The sequence below is a fragment of the Mesoplodon mirus genome (genome assembly GCF_964341445.2).
Source record: "Mesoplodon mirus genome assembly, chromosome: 6".
In the NCBI taxonomy this organism is placed as follows: Eukaryota; Metazoa; Chordata; class Mammalia; order Artiodactyla; family Ziphiidae; genus Mesoplodon; species Mesoplodon mirus.
The window spans coordinates 47,599,981-47,620,243 of record NC_138982.1 but is presented as its reverse complement, the minus strand read 5'-3'; the positions used below and the strand labels follow the sequence as shown (position 1 = coordinate 47,620,243).

The window sequence follows — 20,263 nt, the reverse complement described above, 5'->3', positions numbered from 1 at the left end:
ACATTATTACCTGTGATCTACATAGCCCCTTAACAATGAAATAGAGAGTAACTATCTTGTTCCCCTGAAGGATACGAAAGGGGGCACACAGCAACCCCAAATTTCCACCAGAGCACCTTTGCTTTTCCTCTTGTCAGCAGAGGGAGTTTAGTTTGGGCAGGACAGAAGGCTGTGCTGCTACAACATCACATTGGTTTAGGGAATTCCCTGGCGGTCCAGTGGTTAGGACTCCGTGCTTTCATTGCCCAGGGCCTCGTGGCGTGGCCAAAAAGGAAAAAAAAAGCACTGGTGTAGATGGCCTCTTCCTTTACTACCTCATGCCCAAATATCTATCTGTAAGCACCTCTTCCTAACTGGTTTTCAAGCCTCTAGTCTTCTCCATTCAACTTGCAAGTTACCGCCAGACGAAATTTTCTAAAACATTATTCGAATCATATGTAACATGTTAGTTTTGTAACATAATTGCATAATAAATATAACCAACCACTCAGCCCCACAACTAGAACATTAACAGTAACTTGCATCTACCTGTACATGCTTCACGCATGTCAACCCGTTGCTTAATACCTGCAGCTAATCACTGTCTTTAATTTTAAATTGTTTATTCTACTTTGTAAAGACTGTAGTTTTATTAAAGGGGAGAGGGAGGGGGTAGGGGTAAATTAGGAGTATGGGATTAACAGATACAAACTACTATGCATAAAATAGCAACAAGGGATTACTGTATAGCATAGGGGACTCTATTCAATATCTTGTAATAACCTATAATGGAAAAGAATCTGAAAAAGGATATATAAGTGAATCACTTTGCTGTACACCTGAAACTGACACCATATTGTAAATCAACCATACCTCAATCAAAAAAAAGAAAGAATATGGCTTTATTTTACATATATGAATATAACTGATTTTGCTGATTTTGGAAGACTGTAAAGATAGTACCATACTGTGTATATCTCCTGGTACATGCTATTTCACTACTATGAATCCAAGAGTCATCCACATTGATGCTCCTGTTTAGTTTGCTGTTACATAGTATTCCACCGTGCACCATACCAGTTATTTACTCCTCCTGCCAGCCAACTCTGGACTGTTTCCAGTGCTTTGCTATTATGGGTAATGTGGCTATCAACATTCTTGGTGCACAAGTGCATTTGTGCATTTCTGAACTGGGACGTTAAGTCATAGGGTATACAAATGTTCAACCTTGTGAAATAATGTCAAAGTTGTTTTTAAAGGGGCACTAACAGCCAGATAATTTTTTTTCAAAATCACTGCTTTCCCTGTTGAAAAATAAGTCAGTGTAACCACAACTTGCAAGATAAATCCAAACCTGCCATTCCATGCCAGTTAAAATCTGGTCCCAACCTAAATTTCCCACCTTTTCTCTTATTGTCCCTCCCTAACCCCCAAGCACCTCCCACTCCAAACTGGCAGATCTGTTCCCAGATATAGAACACAACTTACTCATTTTCAACAGCTCCTTCCTTTCTAGTCTGCAACCCCCCTGCACCCCTGCTACTGCCCTTGGGTTCTCCTTCCTAATGAAACCTACCCTGAGCACACCTGCCCACAGGACTCTCTTCCCCCCAGCTCCTAGAAGACATGTCCTGCCCCAGTCATATGCCATCAGCCTTCATCCCCATCCACGTCTTAGTGTGCTAGGTTTCATGATGCCTTGTTGGAAAAATAGACATTCTAACTAAGCTGTGTGATCAGATTTACTTGAGAACTCAGCGTTTCCAAATTTAGTATTTGGTACCTTTCTCACCACTCTTTGGACAATGCAATTGCTTAATTGTGGATCTGATTGTTTTCCCACATAACTTTCGACATGATTATGTCTTATTTTCCCAATTAAATCATCAGTATCTTAAAAGTACAGAGACCGTATTTTAAAATTTCTTTGTATTCCCTACAACATTTAACATAATCTCATGTGTGCAGTAAGAACTCAGTTCAACAAATATTTAACACTTCAGTGGATACCTGAAAATGCAGGGGACTGAAAGTGCATTTCTAGAAAAAATATGTTCTAGCATACAATTTAAATATATAATATGTAGGTGTATAAAATACATATACACAAAAGCATAAGTGTGTGTATATATATTTATACAAGCTTAGAAAGTACAATAAAGACAGAGGCAGTCTAGACAGAAATTTTCCAATCACAAAAACAAGAAAAAAATAGCATCCATGTGTTTAAACTACCTAAGAAGTTACTCTTTGGCAAAAAAACTCTTAGGTTTAGTGCTATGGCATCTGTCTCAGAAATACATTACTGTCCATTTTCGTCATGACTGTGACTAGGAAATAATTCATTTAGTTAAATGACCTTTTCTCTTTCAGTTGTTCTCCTTTGATCAAGTTGCTGCTCACCTTCCTAAAAACACTACACTGTATAAAATTTGAGGCAGAAACAAACTATATTGTCTCCCAATAAAAAAGTATAATTTAATTTTATTAGTATGAAATATTTTGAGATAATTTATTATATTTGTGACCCGAGTACATGATTCTTAAATACGAAACGGTTTTAAGCGCAATCATACAATCATTTAGTAAAAGTGCTGGTCATCAGACCCCTAGAAAAGCAGGAAGGCACTTTCCCATTTTGGTGTAGAGATACTACACTTAAGAGGCTGCTTAATTGGCTGCTTATTTAATGGAGTTTATTCTGCTTCCCTTTTGTCAGATTCTTCCTCCTCAAACTCGACTAAAGGAGCGTGTCTGTTGGCCTGAGAACCTTCTTTGTAGAACACTTTCTTGATAGTGCCATCCTTTGGAGCCTTTATGGTATGCTGCAAAGACAAAAGGCATGACAAACAATGGCTGTGACGCTAATGAGGGTTGAGCACACACCAAGTCAAGAAACACGAAAAGTGAAAAATGAAGCCAATTATTTTGATGTTTTGTCATGTATCAGTGCTTCCTGACCTTTCTCATATCACAGCACACAGAGAAAATAATAACAGTTTTATGGTGCGCTTGGGGATTGAGAGGAATCACTACCTTGATGCACCTGGTCAGTAATTGGGAAGCTCTGAATTAGCGAGTAATTCTCAGCTCAAGCTTCACAGTAGACACTCACCTGGGAAGCTTTTAAAAACTACTGATCCTTGGGCTCCCCTACAGGAAATCCCAGTTCAACTGGTCTGGGAGGTACTTTTGCAAAAAGCTTCCCCAGTGCAATTTGTGACCAGGGCTCAGAACCAATGGCCTACAATTTCTAACCATCTAAAAATCTAAACAGCTAATTTAACTTGACTGAGGTTTTCACTTTGATACTGATATTTGGCATCCTAGTTATGGCCTTAGAAAATACCAGTAGCTAATATTCTGTTGGGTCACTGCCTGAATCTAAGCTATTGATAATTTCAGAATCACAAATGACAGGTACGATCTCACAAAATTAAAATGAAAATGTAAGAGAAGGATGGTTTGGTTTTGTTTCCTACAGTTAATGCTTCATCAATCCATGGTTCTTAATATTTAAAATGGTCTTAATTTACAAAATAAGACAAAAGAATGATTGGGACTGATAGCTCCCAAAGTTTATTTGGCAAGTGAACACGTGATTTCACTTACCTCCATCTTCATGGCGATCATAACCATCAAAGAATCTCCAGCTTTTACTTCGTCTCCAGCTTTCACAAACACCTAGAGAGTCAGAGTGACAGGTTAATATTTAAACACAGAGGTTCTTTGTGGTCCACAGAGTTGGTATATAAATGTACACAGCAGAAGTATGTGTCTATGTGGTTGTCTTGTCCGCCAAAGACAAACATACTGGCACAAATCAGAGACCCATAGATCAGTCTGGCATTGCGGGCACTGTTGTCAGTGGGGGGCACTCCTAAGCTACCCATCCCTGCCCCCCAACCCATTGAGTTTTCCTTGAATCAGATGAATACACTTAATGTATTTCAAGATCCTTTTGTGTTTTCATGAATATACAGACAAGACATATCACCAATGGGGAAGGACTGACTACAGGCACACCTCGTTTTATTGCTCTTCACTTTTATTGTGCCTCACAGATATTGCTCTTTTTTTTTCTTTTTAAGAAATTGAAGGTTTGTGGCAACTCTTCATCAAGCAAGTCTATGGGCGCCATTTTTCCAACAGCATTTGCTCACTTTGTGCCTCTGTGTCACATTTTGGTAATTCTTGCAAAATTTCAAGCCCTTTACCAGTAAAAAGATTATGACTCACTGAGGGTTCTGATGATGGTTAGCATTTCTTAGCAATACAGTTTTGTTTTTAATTTTTATTTTATATTGGAGTATAGTTGATTACAATGTTGTGTTAGTTTCAGGCGTACAGCAAAGTGATTCGGTTATACATATATCTAAGTATTTTTTAATCAAGGTATGTCCATTTTTTTAAAGACATACTGCTATTGCACACTTAACAGGCTACAGTGTAGTATAAACATAACTTCTGTATGCACTGGGAAACCAAGAAATTCATGTGACTTGCTGTACTGTGGTAGTCTGGAACCAAACCTGCAATCTCTCTGCTGTATGCCTGTACTACACTTAAATGTTTTCACGACAGGCAGGGTGGAGGGTCTTGCCCAGTTTTCTAGTTTTTAGGTTATTTAGGATAGTGTTTCGAGTTTTTAGGACCTTGTGTAGTAAATGCATAGACAATCTTCGTGTGAAAGAATTAAACTTACTGGCAACACAGAAAAATATCTCTGTTTTCCTTTTTTCAAGTATAAATGAACACATATATCCCATATGGTTTTACTGTCTTCTTGGTTAACATGGTTATCAAGTAGTTTTCAGAAACATCACACAGTAGAGTTAGGTTCTGAAGTCAATGTGTACAGTCAAAACTGTGAAAAATGAGAAACATGTCTGAGAGCCCCACAATCACCCAATGCTGGGTGATAACTTTAGTAGCATTCAATGAAATCAATGATCTGGGTTTAGGTCAGTTATGGGGGAAAAAAGTGCATGTTTAAAAGTACACCCTGAGTAGGGATGCCCATATTACAAGAGGCCTGTGGGAACTGAGACTGAATGAGCAAAAGGCAGGTCCAAGTCCCTCAAGTCTATTGCCCTTCTGGGACAAACATTTCCAGACAGGAATGGTGGGTGAAATCCCTCACACTATTTAAATAGTTGTTTTCTTCTTTTATTTATGGGTACCAAGAACATACAGTTGAACATCAGTATGGATCTCAACTCTGAATATATGTGGCATTCAACACCAAACCACATTGTTCTTCACCAATACCTTTCAAATTTTGGATAATGCTTGGTGAATGTGTCATTTTAATCATATAAAGACAACCTTGATTATCTGTACTTTGATGGAAATTCCCACTTCAAAGAAGAGTCTTTACCATAAATTAGGTAAATGGAGACTTCCCTTGTGGCGCAGTGGTTAAGAATCCGCCTGCCAATGCAGGGGACACGGTTAGATCCCTGGTCCGGGAAGATCCCACTTGCCGCGGAGCAACTAAGCCTGTGCGCCACAACTACTGAGCCTGCGCTCTACAGCCCGGGAGTCACAACTACCAAGCCCGCGGGCATCATCTAGTGAAGCCCGCACGCTCTAGGGCCCGCATGCCGCAACTACTGAGCCCTTGTGCTGCAACTACTGAAGCCCACGTGTCTAGAGCCTGTGCTCTGTAACAAGAGAAGCCACTGCAATGAGAAGCCCACGCACCGCAACAAACAGTAGCCCCTGCTCGCTGCAACTAGAGAAAGCCTGCGTGCAGCAACAAAGACACGACATAGCCATTAAAAAAAAAAAAAATTAGGTAAATGGTATTTTCACTGTAATATAGAACTTGAACCTATAATAGATCCTCTTGTTTTCTTGAAATGCATGTTTTCCTATGAGCAAGATTTAGAGAGGGGGAAAAAGAATATATACAACAAAGTTCAACAAAGACATTTATTAGGACTTATTGTACATCATTCTACATACGTTCACATCATTACCTTTTCAACAGTTCCAGTCATAGGAGCTATGGCACCTCCTTGGGTTCCTTCTGAGCTCACTGAAGACAAGTATCTGGGGACTGGAATGCCAATCTGGATACTTCCATCCTATAAATAGAAATGATATTTATGGGATATATATTTATAACATAAATCAGAAATGAAATTAAGATCACTGTAGTTTTACTAATAGACCTGAGGTGATGATTATTTTCAAACTATTTGTTAACTATCAGTCATCTTTAATACCAGGGTTCTAATTTAGCTTTGTACCTTGAGCAAATTACGAAACCCCTCAGTCTTGGTTTCCCACTGTAAAGAAGTAATGGCATACATAACTCACAGGGGATTAAAAGAATTAAAGTATATAACTGTTGGTAAAAGACAGCCACTGTCTGGAAGCCATTTTTAGTAGCAACCCCACTATAAGGTGCTTAGTCTACGCCAGGAACTCTTCTTAACAACTATATGAATATATAATGTCATTGATGGTCCCAACAACCTTATGAGTTGGGTACTGTTATTTATTTATTTCTGTTCATAGATGGGAGAACTGAAGCCTAGAGAGTTTAACTTGCTCAAGGTCGAGCAGATGCTGGTAGGGCCAGGATTTGAACTCAAGTAGCTTCATACTCCAGAACTCATGCTCTTCACCACTCCACTCTATGGCCTCTGCCATCATATTGTTCTAGCACATTGACTATGGCAAGAAATGACTGGTAAAATGAGATCAACCTTGACTCCAAATATGTAGTTTAATTACTGGAATACTAAAGGCATCTCATCACAAAGGACTGTGGTCTGGAAGATGGTTCCCAAATGTGAGAAGACTCTGAAGAGGCCACAGTATATTTGATAATCCATTCCCTTTCTTCGCCCATGCAGAACACCAAGGTCTCCTAACAAGCTCCTAACCAAATCCATGCCAAGCCTACCCCAACCATCCTTTGACTGCCACGAGACCACCACTAACCCCACCCACCTCCCCCATAAGGAGTATCCGGTCCACAGACTCCTCCCGCAATGGTCACCCTCCCAAGTCCCCAGGATTCCCAGTGCTAGGAGGATGGTGATTGGGGGAAGTTTTCAGGCCTCAAATCCCTGAGAGTACACTGCCCCCTAAGCAGGGAGATTCACTCTGACAAGAAGGGGGTAAGGGTGTTTGAGAATTAAAGGAAGAAATGGATATGTGTCTGTCAGTGAGAATCTGTGAGAACAAAAGGGATGAATGGAGAAATACAGAAGGTGGAAATGTGACAAAGAAAGAGACTGAAAGGGAGACAGAGCAAAGGTCACAGCGGTGAGAGAAGGAAGCAGGATCTTTCTACTATCTCAGTGGAATACCTCTGGTCAAGCAATTTTCTCCTAAACTCCACAACAGTGTTATTATAAAGAAAAGACACTACCATGGAAAATAGGTAAATAGTGTTTTCCAGGATAATCAGCTTAGTTTTACTAGCAACTCCATTAACAGAAGATTTCAGGTAAGTGCAGTCTCCCTCACTGCAAAGATCACCAAGGACATGGAAAGTTTCATCTTCAATCTGAAAAAACAGAAAAATAAGATCCTTAAAATAAAATAAATGAACAACCCAACAGAATTAAAATCAAAATCAATTCTTTACTAGTAAGTTTCAAAAGGTAATAGGTAAAATGTTTTTTTTAAAAGTCATGTAGGAAATTTCCTCCTAAGATTCATAAACAAAATACTCTAGAAAGAAACAGCAGTAAGATAATTAAAAGGAAAAAAAAAGTTATAGAACATATCTATAGCACGATACTGCTACAGATAAAGGTTCATTTAAGAATAGCAATAAAAAAGTGAAATAGGGGCTTCCCTGGTGGTGCAGTGGTTGAGAGTCCACCTGCCGATGCAGGGGACATGGGTTTGTGCCCTGGTCGGGGAGGATCCCACATGCTGCGGAGCGGCTGGGTCCGTGAGCCATGGCCGCTGAGCCTGCACGTCCGGAGCCTGTGCTCCGCAATGGGAGAGGCCACAACAGTGAGAGGCCCGTGTACCGCAAAAAAAAAAAAAAAAGTGAAATAGAAATACAGATCAAAGTAAGCAAAATTATTAAAATTCAGTTGAGTATATTACATGTTAGTACTCATTTCTGAGTACCCAAAGTCAATTTTAGTTTTACTGTGCCAAAGTTAGTAACGAAAAAAGCCAGAACCCCATAATTAGATAGATTTCACCAACATGTAGATCCAATTCATGGGTTTCAGTTATGATTTAAGAAGATAAATTAGCTGGAGATTGACCACAATTTTCTTACTCTGAGAGAGAGAGTACCGAAGAACAGATTTCACACTTAATCTTCCAAGGAAGCTGACAAAAGGACATGAAACCTTTCTGTTTAAAAGGACGTTTTCTCCTATACACACTCAAGAAAAAGATTTCCCTTACACACAGAAAATTCATTTAAATCTTCTTTCTTTATTTTTCATTTCAATTCCCATGTTAGTGTCAGAGTCCTGTGGCTATTCTTTTCAAAAATATTATGTAGACTAAAGTGAAATAGGTCACACTGCAGTATTTACACATGGTTCTCATCTATCCTAAGTTAAAAAATATGACATTTTACTCTGTTTTGTAACCTACTTAAACAGCCATTTGAATGTTTGTGGAATTCTCAGGACATAAAGGTTAGATTGGGAACAGTTTTGTTTAAAGATCTACAGAAGCACATTCTAAGTTCGTGAATGTAGTTCCATGAGCAGATTAGAACAAATCTGCAATTTAATTTACCATTTACCAAGGGATAAGAAGAGGTTCCTAAACCAGAGGTACCAATATGAATTGCAACTCTCACATACTAAAGTAAGTAGATTTCCCATCATTTGTCTGAATCTCAGAGAAAGAAAACCAATGTGCCTCAAAGCGTTGGGTAATCTAAAGCGCATCATTGATAAATTCATTTTGCAGGATTTGAAATCTCTTAGCTCGTACTAAAAATGATTTATTCTATTCTCTGAATATGTACTTACTATAGGAATTTGGTTGAGTTCTCATATTGTTTTTTAACCCTTTTAGCATTTCATTTTGCCAGTATAATGGACTTTTAAAAATTGAGGTCTATCATAAAAATTTTGACTAGAGATTCTGAAAGTATGACCTGTGGATCCCTTGGGGTCCCCCAAACCCCTTTAGGAGTTCCACAAAGTCAAACAATTTCATAATAACATAATGTTATTTGTCTTTTTTTACCCTCATTCTCTCAAGTAAACAGTGGAATTTTCTAGAGATTGCAGGACACGTGATAATGTTATTGCTCTGATGTCTAATGGAATGTGTGCTTGTAATAATCTTTTCTCCATTTATCCTGCAACTCAACAAAAAACAAATCAGCATATGAAAAGATGCTTAACATCATTAGTCATTATGGAAATGCAAATCAAAACCACAGTCAAATACTACTTCCACACCTGAGGATGGTTTCTTTAATAAAAAGAAAAACAACAACAAAACAAAAAAACCCACCAGAATATAACTGTTGGCAAGGAAGGATGTGGAGAAATTGGATCCTTTGTGCACTGTTGGTGGGAATGTAAAATGGTACAGACACTATGGAAAAGAGTATGGTAGTCCCCCCCCAAAATTAAAAAGAGAATTAGCATATGACCCAGCAATTCTACTTCTTTGGGTATACGCCTAAAAGAATTGAAATCAGGGTCTCGAAGAGATATTTGTATACCGATGTTCATAGCAGCATTATTCACGATAGGCAAAAGGTGGAAGCAACCCAAGTGTCCACTGAAATACGATAAATAAAGTGTGGTATATACATACAATGGAATATTATTCAGCCTTAAAAAGGAAGGGAATTTGGACATATGCTACAACAACAGAAGGACCTCAAAGACATGCTAAGTGAAATAAGCCAATTACAAAAGGAGGAATGCTGAATGATTCCACTTATATGAGGTACCTAGAGTAGTTAAATCCACAGAGACAGAAAGTAGAATGGTGACTGCTAGAGGAGGGGTGGGTGGAGAAGTGGGAGTGGGCTCTTACTGTTTAATGGGTACAGAGTTTCAGTTTTGGAAGAGGAGAAAAGTTCTGCAGATGGATGGTGGTGATGGTTGCACAACAATGTAAATGTATTTAATGCCACTAAACTGTACACTTAAAAATGGTTAAAATGGTAAATTATATATTATATATATGTTAAAAACATACATTAAAAGAATAATAATTTTTTTCTCAGTGTAATTTTCTAAATGGTAAATATTAATAGATGTAACTAATACAAACAAAAGCTCTTAGGGGAGTCTCAATAACTTTTAAGAGTGTACAGAGGTCTTGAGACCAAAAAATTTGAGTACTAGTACTTTAGATATAAATATATTCACATAATTTAGGGGCTTGTTATGTGTCTGATTCAAAACTATCATTATTATTATATATTTTTTTACCAATCGTTTATTCTTAAGGAACCCCACAGCCAAACTGAATAAATAATCAGAAACTGTATAGGGGGTAATTTCTCCAAATTAGTCTGAAATAAAAGCTCATGACATTCTCCTAATTATAGTCATAATAATCAATGGCTTTAGAGAAAGTAGAGAGTTAAAAAATACTCTACTTAGTATGACAGAGATCAGATTCAGCTCTGAGCTGTAGAACAAAACCAAAAAGGCTTACCTGCATGCTATGTGACCCATCACGGTTATATGTTACAGCTATGGCTACATCTTTATGGAGAAAGGGGGGAAATGGAAGAAAAATTAGAATACATTCATTTATTCAGTAACTGAGATTCTGAAAACCTCACTTTCAGCCTAAGGATAACTAGTTGTTAGGGATATCAACATCTTTTAACTCCCTGACAATAAAGATTTAAAAATTTTAAAAATCAGACAGATTTCAATAAAGGTGAATTTCAAACTTTTCTTTTTTAAAACTGGAGTTTTAGCTCTTTTAAATTTATAGGATATTTCAGATACTTTCCCCTCAACAAGAAAGGCTGTAGTGTCATAGTAGAAAATGTAAGTAATTGGGAAAGAGAAGTTCTGGCTTAAGACCCAAATCTGCCATCTGTGGCATGATCACCTCTGTGATCTTGACCAAGTCATTTAAAATCTTGCTTTTCTGATCCATTCTGACCCATCAACTGGGTATGAGAATGTAAATGATTAAATAAATGTGAGGGCTTCCCTGGTGGCTCAGTGGTTGGGAGTCCGCCTGCCGATGCAGGGGACACGGGTTCGTGCCCCGGTCCGGGAAGATCCCATATGCCGCGGAGCGGCTAGGCCCCTGAGCCATGGCTGCTGAGCGTGCGCGTCCGGAGCCTGTGCTCCGCAACAGGAGAGGCCACAGCGGTGAGAGGCCAGTGTACCGCAAAATAAATAAATAAATAAATAAATAAATAAATGTGAAAGTGCAGACTATACAAATATAATATACAATATATTTATATCATTATGTGAATACAGAATAGGTTAAAGACTATCCTAGGAGATGGAAATTTTGTGGGGTAGAGAATGCAGACCAAAGTCATTTCATCTACTCCTGACAACATCAACCAGCATCTTGATGCTGCCAGCTCAAATCTGTTTCCAGCCTTGACCTTCCTTCTCCAGAACTCTAGTTAGTCACTCCTAGCAGGATCCTCCATTGGCACTTTAAAATAAACATGGTGGAGCCAACAAATCACCTCCTCACTCCGCCTGCCTTCCCTCTTGACCTGTGAGCTCTATGACTGACACCATTTTCCTTGTCATCCAGGTTTATAACCTATCATTCTTGCCTTCTCCTTCTCCTTTGCTTTCCACCTCCAAGAGTCACCACAAAGCTGCCAAATTCTTCCCCTGGAGGAAGCCTGGAGCCCGTGCTCCGCAACAAGAGAAGTCACCGCAATGAGAAGCCCACTCACCACAAGTAGAGAAAAGCTCGTGTGCAGCAATGAAGACCCAATGCAGCCAAAAATAATAAATAAAATATAAAATATTTTTTAAAAATTGCAAAAATAAAAATATTCACAAAAGTTAAATACTGAAGTTCATAAACTAAAAAGTCCCCTCTACTGCCCAGATGTATTACTATTAAACATTTAATGTGTGAATCCTTTTAGATTTTTTCAAATGCACAAATTTATATTTTTCTTTTATAAAAATAGGATATTGTTATAATATTGTTCTGCAACCAACTTTTAAAAATTAACATGTGACATACATATCTATTTTGTTCTTTTCATAGTAGCAAGGGGATAATTTAATAATAATGATGATGATGATGATAGCTACTGTTTATTGACTGCTTGCTGTAGGTCATTCAATGAGCTAAATGCTAATGAGCTAAATGCTTTATAGGTGTTGCCGCATTTAATACACTCAAAAACCCAAGGAAGTAACTGCCATCACCGTCCCCATTTACGGCTGAGGACACTAGATGCTTAGAGAGTGTGACTTGCCCAAGGGTCACAGACAAGAGGGGAGCGGAATTCAACCCATACAGTCTGACTCCAGGGCCTGCATTATTAACCACTACACCATCCGTCTTGCCAACATATACACTTCTCCTTTGCCAAATGGTAAATTTCTTACACCTTTTTTTCTCTTCTTTACTTTACTCAGAATATCTGTTTTTTCAAAAACTTTGTACTGAATGTATGAATGAATGAAACTTTCCCCATATATCTTACCAATATCTTTAAACTTTCTTATAAGAAAATAAATCCAATTATGCCAGATCAGTTTTCTTTCAATTTATAAGATATGAAAAGTATTTAACTGACATGAATGCCAAATGAATCATAGTAAAGGACTTCCCTGGTGGCTCAGTGGTTAAGAATCCGCCTGCCAATGCAGGGGACACGGGTTTGATTGCTGGTCCGGGAAGATCCCACATGCTGAGGAGCACCTAAGCCTGTGCGCCACAACTACTGAGCCTGTGCTCTAGAGCCCAGGAGCCACAATTACTGAGCCCACGCACCGTAAAGTCTGCGTGCTGCAACTACTGAGTCCACGCACCACAACTACCGAAGCCTCTGCGCTCTAGGGCCCAAGTGCCGCAAATACTGAGTCCACATGCTGCAACTACTGAAGCCCGCGCACCTAGGGCCCATGCTCTGCAACAAGAGAAGTCACCGCAATGAGAAGCCCACGCACCACAACGAAGAGTAGCCCCTGCTCGCCGCAACTAGAGAAAGCCTGTGTGTAGCAACAAAGACCCAATGCAGCCAAAAATAAAAAAATAAAATAAATAAAAATTTTGAAAATTAAAAAAAAGAATCATAGTAAAGACATTGCCAGGAAAACTCTAAATTCTTTTATATATTATAGTGTAACTGAATTTGTTCCTCCTTCCTCTAGGTATCTCTTGACCCCCACAAAAGAACCTTAAACATCCTCTTATAAATTTAATATATGTTTAATATCCTCTTACATACTTAATAAAGTATATAAGTTTAGCATGGTGCAGTGTTAGGTAAGCACATGTACCCTGGAGCATGGGTTCAAATTCTGCTCCACCAATTAGTTTTGGTGCGACTTCAAGAAAACTATTAATCTCTCTAAGACTTGGTTCTCAAGTTATAAAGTTGACACTAATAATATTCTGAAAATGCAAGTGAAATAATCCATGGAACGTGCTTAACAAAGTGTCTGATATATACCAAACACTCAATAAATCTTAGCCATTATTATTGAGGGTAGGGCAGGGTTCTGTGAAACATGGCCATAGTAACAAAGGAAGATTATTTTTCAAGCCCTGAATATTTAAAATGTTGGGTCGTTCTTACTGAGATCATTAGGATTTGGTTCTACTTTAGATTCACAAATGCTTCTGGGCCCTTAGACTTCCTGTTTGGAGCACTCTCTTATTCAACCATGGTCACTACTGATTATATTAGAGACTCACCATAACATTCTGAAAGCTATTATATTCAGACCTGGATTATTGTTGAAAAATACTACCAAAAGGATGTAGTGAACAGCATGCATATTGGCTTTTCAGTTATATATTTATTTACTTTAAAAATTAAAAAAACAAAATCCCAAAAAATGCAGCATAATTCAAAACACTGCTCAGAGCCTTAGTGAAGATCCATGCCAAATAACACAGCTGGCTCATCTGAATTACAATCACACGTGTGATTTTTCTGTTTAATTTAGATTGAAGAGGTCACTGAAACTTTGCTGCTGATACTTGTGTTCAGCATATAGGAGTCTAGAGTAAGATATTCCCAGATTTTGGAGGCTGTTTTTTAGGACGAAATGAATAAATACACCAGTATAAAATAGATAGGTTAACCATTTGCAGAATGCTACTTTATAAGGGATGTTTGCAAACTTTCCATGTACTCAAGGCACTTAGGGCAATGACCATCTAGGTTCAGAATGAAAAACTAGCTAAAGAGCTATAACCCAATCAACTTCTGTGAACAAGGAATCTTTTAGTAAGTGACTGGATATCTCCACAGAGTTGAGGTACAGAAAATCCCACTCTGTCTGGGGCAGAGGGTGCTTTGATGAACTGGCAGGAGCATTCTGTTCTACCTGGTAGGCACATTCTGATAATGGAGTTATCACAGTTCATCGACACCTCACATTTAAGGTCATCCAGTCCTCCCAGCCCTGACTCTGCACATCTGGCTTGCCAGGCAAACTGTCCTGCAGCAAGAGGGATACAGCCACCTGCTATCACAGGATTCTGGTTCCTCTGGTACATTGTTCCAGCCATAAGTTTATAAATCACCTTCTGGCTTAGGTGTCAGCCCTTCCTGACTTAAGTTACCATAAATCAGGCCCCCTCCTGAGCCTATTCAAATTAGTTTGCAATCAAAACTCAATTTTCCACTGGAAAAGTGGTGGAAATAGCACAGGGGCCAAGGTCAGAAAGACTGGGTATCAATCTTGGCTCTGCCACTTACTAGCCTTGAGTAAGTTTTACTGCACCTCCCACGCCTAAGTTTCACCACCAATAGGTGGGTAAAACAGTGACTCCCCTTCATTAATGCTGCCTGAGCACTGGGCAATCCTTCTTCCCTGGAGTAGCTTTGGTTATTGTTTTTCTTCTTTAAAAGTCATACATGCTCACTGAAGAAAAACTTCAAAGCAAAGAAAGTACAAAGAAGAGGCGGAAAAAAGACTGCTTCAAATCCCACCATCCAACAGTAATCTCACTAATGTTTTGTCATATTTCATTTGTCATTCTGCTATGTACATTTTATGACATATTTTAAAAGTATTTACCAAATATAGAAAAAGTGTAAAAAAAAAATCATTAACTCTACTACCCAGAGCCAATCAATTCTATTATTTTAGCATGCTTCCTTCCAATGTTTAGGCTAGGGATCTTAAAAAATGTAATTGATAGTGGCCAGACTGAATCCTTTTTTTCAGGTAAATATGCTATATTTCTATGAAGCACATTCCTCTTTTAATAAAATATTACTTACTGTTTTTACCATCCCTAAGAGTCATGCTTCTGGTATAACAGATATTCAGTCTTCTTCCACTGCTGGATACAAAAGGAGAGTATTGATCTAGAAAAAATTTAAAATTCAACAACAAATTAATGAACATCAAGCTTACTAACAAAAGAAAACATAAGAGGTCCTATATTGGCAGCTCAAATGTGTTTTCTTTGTTCTATTCATTGCTTCAAATTTATTTAAAAAAAATTTTTAAAGCTATTTTTTTCTTTTTTTAATATTTATTTATTTATTTTTGCCTGCCTTGGGTCTTAGTGGTGGCACGTGGGATCCTTCGTTGTGGCACGCGGGCTTTTCTCTAGCTGTGGCATGTGGGCTCCAGAGCGCACGGGCTCAGTATTTGTGGCTCGTGGGCTCCAGAGTGCTTAGGTTCTGTAGTTGTAGTATGCGGGCTCTCTAGTTGTGGAACGTGGGCTCAGTAGTTGCAGCGCGTGGGCTTAGTTGCCCTGTGGCATGTGGGATCTTAGTCCCCTGACCAGGGATCGAACCCACGTCCCCGAATTGGAAGGCAGATTCTTAACCACTGGACCACCAGGGAAGCCCCCTCATTGCTTTAAATTTAAATTAGACACTTTCATTTACGATTCAGGAAATTTTATATGAAAAAAATCCCAGTTTCTCTTGAAAATCAGAATATTTGCAGCCTCAACTCTCATTCTCTGGTGATGTAAACTGCACAGTGGTCACCTTTCTGAAAGGACAAATGCATTCCAGGTCACCCAAATCCTCACCACTCGCTATCTTTCTTTTACCTGGCCTCTTTTACTCTTCTCTGTTACTGGTCCGCCCCAGACATCTGTGTGTTCACTCTCTGTTAGACAATATCCAGGAGCTACAGAGTAGCTAAATTGAAGCAATTTATTCTGAAACTCCTCACTGTGCTGGTTATAAATTTTAAAAAGGAAAGTGAGAGTAAGAGGACACTCCATTCTAAAAATGCTAAGTCCAGGCTTAGGAATACCAGATGGGGGTATAGTTAGCTGCATTTATTTAATGTAAAAGGACCAAATGAGGACAGAGCACAAATCTCCAAATATAGTTATTATATATTATAAGCTTTCAGTGTAACTTTCTTAAGTGAATCTAGAAATTAAAGATCCCAATAACAGGATCCTATGATAATATAATAATCCTAATAATAATGAAGGGATAAATGGATTCAAATTTTTTTTCTGTTTGCTCCAAAGATCAGAGATAGCCTGAGGAAACATTATGGAGCAAATTTGGGAGAGCTCAGATTTTGCCAATTTAGAGGGAAGAACTTCTTAACGGAGAACTGACTGAAACTGTAATTAACTAATGAATTTTCATTATGAATTTCCAGCTTCCTGACGTGTTAGGAGGCTGGGCAACAACTCAGCAGGGATGCTGAAGCAGGGATGCACGCGTGTGGCAGCCAGGATGAATCGGTCATAGTCCCCCCCCGTGCCCAGATTCTATGATACAATGAAGTACCTAGGTGTCTGGCTAGTCAGAAATTTGATCACAGAATAGAAAAAGAGAGGAGGAACTAACTCAACAATAAATCATGGGTAACCCAAGGGAATCTGAGCATCTCTGGCGCTCTGTCTTTAGTCTCCAGGACCAAGGAAGTTGCTGCAGGTACGGAGGATACAACAAAGTAGGCCACAAGGAGTGGTGAATAAAAGAAGTTGGAAAAAAAAAAAAAAAAAGAAGTTGGAAGGAAATGAAAAAAAAAAAAAAAAGGTTGGAAGGGATATCAGCATGGGATGCGGGGAGAACTGGTGTTTGCTTGAAAATAATTCCTTCTTTACATTACGCTGTTAGGTGATGAGTTAAGTTATACTTAATGGGTTAAAGAGTGTTGATGGGGGCTTCCCTGGTGGCGCAGTGGTTGGGAGTCCGCCTGCCGATGCAGGGGACACGGGTTCGTGCCCCGATCCCGGAAGATCCCACATGCCGTGGAGCAGCTGGGCCCGCGAGCCATGGCCGCAGGGCCTGTGTGTCCGGAGCCTGTGCTCCGCAACGGGAGAGGCCACAGCAGTGAGAGGCCCGCGTACAGCAAAAAAAAAAAAAAAAAAAAAAGAGTGTTGATGGACGCATCCATGTTATGTGAGGAGCTCTACTTCACACTAAAAAACACTTTAGCAGAGGAAGGTGTCAATCACTGACAGAAGAAAAGGGAGGTAGGAGTGGCATAAAGAAAGAAAGGTGGGAGTTCCCTGGTGGCCTAGTGGTTAGGATTCTGGGCGTTCACTACTGTGGCCTGGGTTCAATCCCTGGTTGGGAACTGAGATCCCATAAGCAGAAGAAAGAGAAAAGCATTCCATACCTTCTTGATAAGCAGAAGAAAGAGAAAAGCATTCCATACCTTGTGTCTGGATTTTGAAAACATCAGTCATAGCTTTCTCCTTGAGGATGAGCCCCAGAGCTGCCTGGCATAAAAATTCTTTGGCTGTGGGCTTCCGATGGGGAAACAGTTCTTTGCGGTGCTGAGGGATGAAATCAGTGTGCACGTTCCCAGCTTCAAACTCTGGGTGGCCAGACAGTTTGAGGAGGAAGTCAATGTTGGTGTTCAGCCCAACAATCTAGGGGGAAAAAAAGCCGATGTCCCCAGTGAGTGGGGAAAACAACATATTCAGAAAAACATTTCTATGGCATCTGCTCTTTCTACTAAGTATTTTCTACTATGAATAACCCTCAGGAAAAACAAAAAAAAAATGAAAAAACCCACTTCACCATGACTATACATCTGCACACAACACTATGTAATTTACTATGATAAAGACAATGTAGGAAATGGTGTTGGGTAGGTAGTGTGGAGACGTTTAATTGACTCAGGTTAGAAAAGCAAGTAAACGTTAAGGAACTTAAATGAGATTTACTTGCAAGATTGCTGCTCAGAACACACCCACGAAATAGGAAAACCGCAAACAGAGTAAGATTGCTGCACTGGGGATGGGTAGGATTATACGACCTGAAAAGAGCTTCCTTCCAACACTAAAATCCAACTTTGACACAATGATATAAAAATTTAAAAAGGTATAAAATTAACCCAAATCCACCCAATAAATGGGATCCCGGGCAAAACTGCTATCTGAGCCTTGGGTTCATTCATTCATTCACTCATTCATCCATTCATTCATTTATTTTATAGCCATTTACTAAGTGCCTTTTAGGTGCCAGGCCCTGACCTGGATACTGTGGACACAGTGAGGAACAAAACACAGTCCTTGCCTCCACAGAGCTTACATTCAAGGGACAGATGACAGCAATATCTATAAACAAATATCTAATATAATGTCAGGTGATATGAAGAAAAAGAAGGCTGGCTAAAGGAAGAGAGAACAGCAAAGGGTTCTGTGGGGTGGCCTGGAAGGACTCTGAGGGTCACAGTGAGCAGGGCTCAGGATGGTGAGGAGGGAGTCATGTGGGGGAAGAATATTCTGGAAGGGAGAACGGGAACACATGGCTCCATGCTGGGTGTGTCTAAGGAGTAGCAAAGAGGCCAGTGTGGGTGGAGCCACAGAAAAAGGAGGTTTGATCAAATTCACGATATATAATAATTTGAATATCACGGGTTAATAAGAAGTCCTTCCATGAAGCTAAATCAATGTGGTATGGGACTTACTGCACCAAGGAAATGAATGGCTACAGAAAAGCAACAAACTCTTTCAAATGGATAAGACTGAACATAATTATCTTCCTTCACAGAAAATAACGCCAGACTATAGGCCACACGCATGTCGTGGCCTCATCTACAGGATGAATAGAAATTTCATACTGAGGTTAACACTGATGCTAATAGTTTTAGTCTTGCAATCTTTCTTTTCTAGCTGAAATTAAGAAGTCCTCAAACTCTATTCTGACCTATGGGAAATTCTCCCATGTGAAATTATTCTGTTCCTGACATATGGGTAATTGGGGGAAATAAGTTGACAAGGACAAAGTTGACCAATCGTGACAGTCACACTTGGCTGTAGAGATGCAGAGAACAACAGGGCCACTGACACAGCCCCAGGTCACTCACACTGTACTGTCGAAGGCTGTACCTCAGTTTCGTCAAGGCTGCCTGGCGATCTGCAGCCCACACAACCAGCTTTGCAATCATGGGGTCATAATGCACTGAAACTTCATCTCCTGAAATTGAAAAACCACAGTAACCAAAGTTAAAACTTAAAGAGAGAAAATATGATAAGTAAGACATTCTCCTGGGGCTTTATGTACATTTCACACTGAATCCTCACAAACTCCTGCACCACAGATATCCTTACCACCATTTTATTCATTAGGAACTGAGGCTCATGGGGGTTTAAAAACAGAAGTTGTTAAGGAGGGTGTGGCCATCCAAGAGCATCACGCCCCAAATAGTCATTCAATGACACACAGGCTGGTTTTCCTCATCTTATCTTCGTCTGAACCTTCTTTTCCCTTCTCATTTTAGGAAGTCAGTACAAACTCCCTCCACCCTCTCATATCACAATCACTTCTGTCCTTGACATTCCCTTCCCTCCACCCCCTCAGTTTCCTCATCAGAAAAAAAAGGACAATAATTCCTCTATCCTATATGCTTCTTGGGAGGATTGACAATCAAGTGCCAAATGCCATACCTGGCAGAGCTGATAAACAAATAGCAGCTGTCATTACTGTGACCAGAGTCTCAGAGAACAAGAATGTGAACCATGCACATCTTACTGGTTAGAATGGTTCAAGACAAAAGGATGTGGTGTATTACATAGAATACTGTTCTAGGACCATTCTGTGATTTTGACAGGCCACTGGACCCCTCTGAACCCCAGTCTTCATCTGTAGAATCAAGGGGTTAGAGCACACTCCCTTATCCACTCATCTATCCACCCACCCACCTACCAACACATATTGAACACCTTCTAGGCCTAG

General features: G+C 39.5%; 1 protein-coding gene across 1 annotated transcript in view; it reads right to left on the bottom strand.

Moving 5' to 3' along the window:
- Positions 1 to 2,250: 2,250 nt before the first annotated feature.
- Positions 2,251 to 20,263, bottom strand: part of MCCC1 (methylcrotonyl-CoA carboxylase subunit 1) — a 71,197-nt gene continuing 53,184 nt past the window's right edge. Inside the window, exons 12-19 of the mRNA XM_082625839.1 lie at positions 19,395 to 19,504; positions 17,736 to 17,952; positions 15,368 to 15,454; positions 10,612 to 10,661; positions 7,370 to 7,507; positions 5,964 to 6,071; positions 3,592 to 3,663; positions 2,251 to 2,804 (exon numbers count right to left, since the gene is read on the bottom strand). Coding sequence (XP_082481965.1) covers positions 2,676 to 2,804; positions 3,592 to 3,663; positions 5,964 to 6,071; positions 7,370 to 7,507; positions 10,612 to 10,661; positions 15,368 to 15,454; positions 17,736 to 17,952; positions 19,395 to 19,504 — 911 coding nt within the window. The 3' untranslated portion in view covers positions 2,251 to 2,675. The remainder of the gene's footprint in view (positions 2,805 to 3,591; positions 3,664 to 5,963; positions 6,072 to 7,369; positions 7,508 to 10,611; positions 10,662 to 15,367; positions 15,455 to 17,735; positions 17,953 to 19,394; positions 19,505 to 20,263) is intronic.